Source organism: Limanda limanda, chromosome 14 (assembly GCF_963576545.1).
Source record: "Limanda limanda chromosome 14, fLimLim1.1, whole genome shotgun sequence".
Taxonomy (NCBI): Eukaryota; Metazoa; Chordata; class Actinopteri; order Pleuronectiformes; family Pleuronectidae; genus Limanda; species Limanda limanda.
Window position 1 is genome coordinate 11,303,646 of NC_083649.1, and position 8,458 is coordinate 11,312,103.

General features: G+C 39.7%; 1 protein-coding gene across 1 annotated transcript in view; it reads left to right on the forward strand.

The window, feature by feature from the left end:
* Positions 1–6,152, forward strand: part of LOC133018953 (ras-related protein Rab-38-like) — a 6,198-nt gene extending 46 nt beyond the window's left edge. The window contains exons 1-5 of the mRNA XM_061085294.1: positions 1–67; positions 1,407–1,609; positions 2,483–2,613; positions 4,429–4,566; positions 5,991–6,152. The exon at positions 1–67 is cut by the window's left edge and continues 46 nt beyond it. Of these exons, the coding sequence (XP_060941277.1) occupies positions 1–67; positions 1,407–1,609; positions 2,483–2,613; positions 4,429–4,566; positions 5,991–6,152 (701 nt within the window). The remainder of the gene's footprint in view (positions 68–1,406; positions 1,610–2,482; positions 2,614–4,428; positions 4,567–5,990) is intronic.
* The last annotated feature ends 2,306 nt before the right edge of the window (positions 6,153–8,458 follow it).

The window sequence follows — 8,458 nt, forward strand, 5'->3', positions numbered from 1 at the left end:
TCGCCCTCATCAGCACCATTACCGTAACTGGACGCACAGAGGCGCAGCAGCACCAGCAGAGCTCACGGTGAGGCCTTCACAGACTGTGGGAACAAAAACACACGAGCATGGATTTAGTTTTGATGACAGACAGTTTTCTTTGTTTTTTAAATATTGATTTGTACTTAGCTTTATTTAGATTTTCGCAAAAAAAAACCAACCAAGCTCCTCTAAAGTCAATCTTTAAAGAAACAAACACAATGAGTTCTAAAAAACAAAAACAAATGTAGACGCAGTAAATAAATACTCATTCTATTTTACATTAGCATTTTACAAACTGTAACTATTTTAACTCACTTTACATTTCAATAAAATATTTTTTCTGCTAAGAATATCTATACTATTGTGAGGTTTCAATCCTAAAGAACCTTGATGAACATATTTTATGATTTGGTGCCATAGAAATAACATTGGATTGAAATGTTGTCCATTAATGTTGGAATAAGTGTTAATATTTGTAAGTTAATCCAACATTCAGAAAAGAATAAACATACAGTGCCGTGCACTAATTTAAGCTACAAAAAAATTACACATATTGCTGTATTACATTCACTGTGAAGTTTTGAGGTTATTGTCCTTTACGTAAATGTTTCAGCTTCATACTTCAGCCTCTACATATGAAGATTTAAATATTATATTTTGTTTTAGCCTTAGTATTAAAAGTTTCGACATTAGAGATGAAGAATTTGATATCATGTTATGTGATTTTAATATTCTATTTTCATTGGCCTTTGATTCATTTGTGATTTAAGGCTCATTGATATTTTAATGCTTTTCATTTATTTCCCACAGGTTGAAGATCGTAGTGTGTTCAAATTTTTATACTTTTTTATTTGTATAGGAATATGCTTCATCCTTGATCATCAACCATATTTACAGTTAATGGTTTGATTAGCGCAGCCTTCAACAAATTTGATAGTCAAATACTGATAACACATCAATGTATATGTAATAATTGTGTCATTGTGTAATATACAATAGGGTAGTAGATTTTTCATAATGAGAATTTTTTTAAAACACTTCTGTATTTTTGCTTTAGTTTATTTTTGAATACTGGACTGTAAATGTTTGTGGTATAGGTCCTGAGAACATCTTTCTGCCTGAATCTCTTCTTAACGATGAGTACTTGAACGCACCAGCTGCTATGAACAGCTGTATTGAAGTTGCTCACAGAGTGAACTGCTTCAGACTGAGAAGAGAGGAGGACTTCAGAGGTCACTGCATCATATTTTAAAAGAAAGGAAATGTCCTATTTATAATATTTTTCTACTTTCAAGGACTTTACTTTAACTAGTTCAGTAGTTTTTTTTTTGGACTCAGTAGCTAAGTTTTTCTTCACAGTACTGGGAAGGCTGTTCTTCCTGCAGAGCTGCAGCCATGCAGCAGGAGCTGTTGTTCAAAGTGTTGGTCATCGGGGACCTGGGGGTCGGGAAGACGTCCATCATCAAGCGGTACGTCCATCAGATCTTCTCCCAGCACTACAGGGCCACCATCGGGGTGGACTTCGCCCTGAAGGTGCTGCAGTGGGACCACGACACAGTGATCCGGCTGCAGCTCTGGGACATAGCAGGTCGGTCACACTTTGTCACAGGTTTATTACACATCAGGTGACTGTTACAGCTGTGTGTGTTTGTGTGTGTGTGTGTGTACTCATTTCCAGCATTAACACTGACCTCAAACTTGATCCTAATGAGGCTAAATATCACTTCTGAGGTCCTGGCTAAAGTGAGGCTTAGGCCTGGATTAGTCACGGTTAAGGTCAGAATTAAGGTTTTGGTTAGGGTGTTCACAATGAATGAAAGTCAATGCAAAGTCATAAAGGACATCTTTGCAAACACATGTGTGGGTGTGTTTGTGTTTCAGCTTCAGCAGCTTGTAAAAGCTACTTCTATATGGGTTTAGGAGCCTTTTTAGGAGAGTGAGCACATGTAACGTAATAACATAAGTACTAACTGGACAGTGCCGGTAGATATCTCAGTTTATCATGCAAATCCCTGAAAGTTGTGTTGTCTCAAGAGTGATTTCCAGAGCAATCGCCTCAGGATCTGGAAACCAAATGGGATAAATGGAATTGAGCCTCTAACACAAGCTCAACGTGAAAAGATGAAGTGAGCCATGTGAACTCCCAGGGAAAGAGTGTGACAGTGGACTCCCTGTCATTTCGTATCTGGTTGAGGAATGTAGATCTTGTGGCTGACCGTGACTCAATTGACCCCATGGTCATTATATCACTCACATGACGGCGACTACTGTAGAATACACACTCACACACACATACACACATACTCTTATACCTGTCAGTAATGACCGTGTTGTGAGTTGATTTAATTTTCTGGAACTTTAAGGTAGCTTCACATCCAGCATTACTTGTGTGTATGTGTGTGTGTGTGTTTGTGTGTGTGTGTGTGTGTGTGTGTGTGTGTGTGTGTGTGATGCCTCCCAGGACAGGAGCGGTATGGGAACATGACTCGTGTCTATTACCGGGAGGCGGTGGGAGCACTTGTGGTGTTTGACGTATCGAGGGCCTCTACGTTCGAAGCTGTGCTGAAGTGGAAAGACGACTTGGACTCAAAGGTCAGATCACAGCTCCTGAAAGAAGTCGGCCCACCGGTGGTCCACATCTGGCAGAGAGACTCAAAATCTCCCTGTCTTTCTGCGCCTTTTTTTCAAGGTGTAAATGAAAAACTATACTGAACATACCTGCACAACCTGGGCCACCGCCACACACTTCAACAACTCATGTCAAGGTTATGCCCAAAGTACGCATAATGTTCATGGTTGTATAAGATTTAGTTTTAGTGAAAAGGAAAGCACAGTAGAAATGTTTTTCTTCAAGCAGTGGCATTGAAAGCAGTTGGTGATGCATCATCCACTTTACAGTTTAGTCCCATTCAGGAGCTGCATCCCAAGGACTCAGTGGACAAAGACCATATCGTTTTACTCCTCCGCCTTAGTGGACTGCAAATTCAGAACGGCAGATTTGGATGATTTTCTAATTGTGTCCCCAGCTTGTCTGCTCCTTGCCATGGCGTTGTTAGCTGCTTAAACCGGCTGAACTTTCAGACACAGCTTGTTACCTTCGTCATCACAATGAATCCGGACGGACTGAAAGGGGTTCCACTTGTTGGATCTTTTGTTGCTCTGGAATTGAAGGCAATTGAGTTCTCTGCCAGGTTTGAAGGAGCCTTTGAAAAGGCACAGCCTATAGATGAGATACAATCAATGCAGCCCTTGAATTGGGAAAAGGCTCAAATCTGAGCCTGTTGGCCTCCCCTCATACAAACTTCAAAAAAAATGAAAGAGAATTAGTTTTGCTTGATTTCTGGATTCTAACGTGTTTCCGTTTGCGATAAACAATACTTTCATGACGCACAAGTTTAGACGAACGGTAATTCGTCAAATGAAAATCTAGCCACTTGAAACACAGACATAGGATCCATATTTTACTAGGCTGTTTCTGATATCTCTTAATACTGTTACTAAATGGTGAAAGTATCATATGTTGTCGGCATTTAAGAATTTCAGATTGTATATTGTACAGAGGGAAAGATTTAAGTACAAATATGACAATTATAGTACTTTTGGTAATGCTGAGGGGGATCTGGTAAAGATTGATTAACAATTCCTCTGTTTCTGAAAAGAGATGTTAATGCTGTGCCATCTAAATCTAATTTTGGTTCTTATTTTGTTAATTTATTTATTGGTAATTAGGAGGATCTGAAGTTTTTTATTAAGATTGAGAAGTGTTTGCAGAGAGGGTTATAATTTCCCTGTGTCTCTTTTGTTGGTTTGTTTGGCCTTGGCAGAGAGATGCACTCTACTGAATGCAATTCTAGGTATTTATGATTCATATTAAGAATTTAGAGGAATATAATTCACCTCTGTGAATCACTGTAGCTCTCATGGCGTTGTTGCTATAGCTGCAGCGAAAGCAAGTAACACGTCAATGTTGATTTCACATCTTGGCTCTGCGTGCTGCATCCAAGTAACTGAAGGTATACCTTTCTGAAGCTGGTAATTTAGCACAATAAGGGAGTAATGTTCCTCTTGAATAAGTCAAAACATGATTTGTTTCATTTTCCAAGCGCACAATGCCACGAATCCCTTCATGTAAAGATGCTCTGAAAGCCATGTGAAGATCTGGTTCCTTGCTCTGACGGATGGCTTCTCACGACATCTTCGAATGTTGCCCTTCAGAGCAGTGATTATCGTTTATCGATTACTTTTGATCATTCTGACAGCTTTATATTTACAGGACAATGAAATACACAACTAAAGATAGATAAGACAAGTGTCATTTCCATATATTTAATGGTTAAACCTTTGGCCTGTAAGGAAGTTGCACTTTTCCACAACCATCATGTAACCCATCACTTCTCTTTTTTTAAGGTGACTCTAAACAATGGGAGGCCAGTTCCTGCTGTGCTCTTGGCCAACAAGTCCGACCAACTGGGTTCCCAGCAGCCCAAACTCGACTCCTTCTGCAGGGAAAATGGCTTTGTCAGCTGGTTCGAGACCTCAGCAAAGGTACAAGAGGGGAGACGTGGGACGTAGGAGACAGTCACTGAGGGGAGAGGGGACAGTTGTCAGTTACTGCAGCTGAATTTCTGTCCAGGTGTTTTGACTTGTTCCAAAAAGTCAAATCACAGGGGAAAGAAATTCAGAGTTAAATCAATGCCATAGTGATATTTTGCATTGACTTTGATACAATAGATTTTTGGGGTTTCTCTTTAATATTGTAGGGGCTCGACCTAAGTGCCTAAAAGGGATAGTTCACACAGAAATGAAAATTCACTCATTATTTAAGCCTAAAAGTCCACCAGAAGTGGCTAAGCTAGCGAACGTTAGCATGTGTGATGGTCCCTAAACACACCTCCTCAGAAGATATCAGTGGAACAAGGTGTAAATGACCTCTTCTCCAGTCGGATATGAATGTCGGGCCTTGCGGATACGTGGATGACACCACACGAGCACTATGGAGGCATGTTGTGTTTTTTCTGTTCTTTTATTCCATCTGAAGCTTTGGTCACCACTGACTTCAATTGTATTGGATTCTGCTCCAACACTGTTTACCCCTGAGACTCCTAAAGTGTTTTGTGGACTCAAACACTTGCCTGTGGGGTTTTTCACTGCTGACACTAAAAGTAAGAGAACACTATTTGAGAACTAGAGGAACGTCTGCAGTCTGGTGTGAATTGTTCCTCTGGTTTTCCCCCTGTCGTGCGGGACCTGTCTAATGAGTTACGCACCAGAATGCAAGTCAGAGTCGGCCGCGCTGGTTGGTGAACATGAGAGCGCTCAGCACACAGGTCAGACCAATTAGCATACAGAACAGTGTGTGACATCCCGGCTTCTAATTAGTTTTGTGGGCAGTGTCCAAAAAAAAAAGAAATCACCAAAATAAGCATAGAATAAAGAACAGTTTTATGATCGGAGCTACAGGATGTGTTCTCTACAGCAGAGAAATCCTGTAATGTGACATTAGTTTAGTGCAAATAACACACTGACTGTTTAACTGGCTGCCTGGAAAGCAATTTCAATAGGGAGGAAACTATGATAAACCCTTAAATTCTCTGATGTTCTGCAGTTAAAGCTGAAATACCTCGGGAAAAGGAAATAACTCATAATCCTCTTAGAAATGTATGATTCTGAAGCAATAAATCATTTCTCTCAAACCTTTGGTGCAACAGCTTCACTTGGTTCTAAAATGTGGTTAATGTGACTTTTTTCAGAAGACATGATGTGCTTCTAGTAAATTAATATATAATTGCAAATCCTTTAAATCATTTATGGTCTATGTTCCTGAATTACTGCGAGTGGAGAGTGTAGAGGCAACAATTTGGACAAAAACACTGGACTGATGAACTCAGTTTCCTTCACTGGGCAGTGGCCGCTATAGTAGCAAAAACATACATGATCTTTTTACATGTGTTTTTTTTTTCCTGTCACAGGAAAACACAAACATCGAGGAGGCGGCTCGCTGCTTGATCAAGCACATCCTGGACATAGAGGAGAGTCCGATGTCAGAGCGAGACCCCGGCTCCCTCATCCTGTCCGGATACGCCAACGCCACAAAGGATCACCTCAAATGCTCGTCATGTTCGAAATGGTGACGAGTTTCCTCCCAAACCAAGTAGTTAACAGCTGTGAGGCCTTGGCCACTGAGCTATGTTCAGCTCAGGGACATTTTTCCAAAAGATTCATAAAAATGTGTTGTTATTCAATGTTTAAACATGTTTAGAACTATTGGAAATACTTTTTAGTCTTTATATTTTTGTCATAAACCAAAACATATTTCACACCCATGGAAAAAGAAAAACTATTTGTTCGCCTTCCTTTTCCACCACAGAATTTTACAGAGTCTTATTTTATTTATATATATAATATTATAAATAGGCTATATATCTTAATGTTTAATAAATCACTACATTTGTAGAAGACATTCTGGTACACATTGTGTTTGATCTGCTCAGTTTCTGCATCCTTCTTCTCTGGCTTTGAACATATCTGACACTGTGACTCTGACATTTGGCTGAAGTGACAGCTCCGGGTGATGTTGTTTCTACAGCTCTTACATAACTTGGACAAAAAGAAAATCCACATTTTGACATTTTGATCTGTGGTGTGCGCACAGAAATATTCAGCCTTCTTGTTTTCTTTGACCTTTACCTCAGCCCACCTTAATGCCATCTTTATCAAGTCAAGGTGGAGGAAATTAAATCTTTAAAGTCACGAACAAGGACATAACTACAAGTCTGATCATGTATAGTGTGGTTTATCTGGACTAAAACACACAGATCAAAGTGTGAGGGTTGTACCCAGCGAACACCTGAGATGTTTTAACCAGTTTAATCATAACTTCAGCAGTGATGATTTCATGAGAAGCTGAATTTGAACTGTAACGACTGACGACAACTGCTATCTAGAAATGAACCCAACATATCCTGGATATGAATAGCGTAATTTATAAATTGATAAAACTTAATGCCCCTTTTTTGCTCATCAGTCTACACAAGTAAGTAAAATGATCCAGAGAGGAGCACGTGGCCCAGAACATGAGATATCATTATCTTCTATCTGAGTAAAAAGATGATAGATAACCGTTATTATCACAACAATTACACAAAATGAATAAGAAATGACAAACAGAGACGCAAAAAACGACAACAGAGAGATAAAACGTCCCTGAAGTTATGCAGCAGGATCCCAAAGAGACATAATCAGGGCTTCAAATTTGCCTTGACACATTTTCTCCAATCTGTGCTCCCTTCCTCTTCTGAGTCTGTGCCCCAGTTTGCACATTTTCTCCCCTCGTGCTTTGAATTATTTGGCGTTTTCCTAATCTTGGCTTAACCGGTTCCGCTGGGTATTAACCCAGCAGGGTTTGGGCAAAAGTATGTTGTCTAATGACTTGGGGACTATGTGTGGACTCAGAAAGTTAACTAGCCCCCAGGCTGTCACCACAAAGGTCATAGTACACTATCTATCTGCTGAAGATAACAGACGTATTGTACCACCTGAGTAAAGAGCATGAATCCTGTGCATTAACATCTGGCATGTAAATATGTGAAGACATTTTCATTCACGTTGATCATAAACCGAAGGGCTGGAAAATCAGGTTTTGCTCGCTGCAGAGGAAGACAACTCACAGGAATCCTTTACAGTCGGAAACAAACATGTGGAGATAACGGAGGAGAAGCAATTTAGCAGATATGTCCATTAAATTAACAATGTAATTAGCTGATAAAAGCTAAACGCTATTAGCAAATTGAGAATTCCTTTAATTAGAACAGCCCTGATGAAGTATCAAGCCCTTCACCAAGTCTCTTGGTTCTTGCAGCACTTCTCAAGCCTCTCATGATGTAGCATTGTATGGGTTTCACTAAGTGGACGTCGTCTTTATTTCAAAATGAAAGTAAATATTGTTAAAATGACTTTACAGCAAACCTGATAAACTGCTGAATGTTTTCTTGGTATGAGGCGTCGTCTTTTTTTTTTCGTTTCCAGTCAAGAACCTGATCTGTGGCGCTCAGAGAACCGCCTTTGTGGAGTCGGCCTCGAGTGTCATTTCATATTCCATGTTTTCAAATTAGGCATCTGCTTTATGTTTTATTTCGCTCCCTTTGATGTGTAATAGCCCGGCCTTGTAACGCAACACATTTGAAACGACGTTCTCTGCGGATCCAGACGCCATGCAATACAAATGTACTGTATGTGTGGTTCCATATATAACACTGCACCATACATCTTCAAAGTACATATATCTGTATCTTTGTAAAATATGTGGTCATTCACACAATTTTGGGATGCAATCAAATTAATTTAAAGTCCACTATTCCCACTATTGGCTCTGGGCACATTCGCATTTTGATTATTTAGCTATAATCGATCATTGTGAGAATCAAAATGAGGATTATTT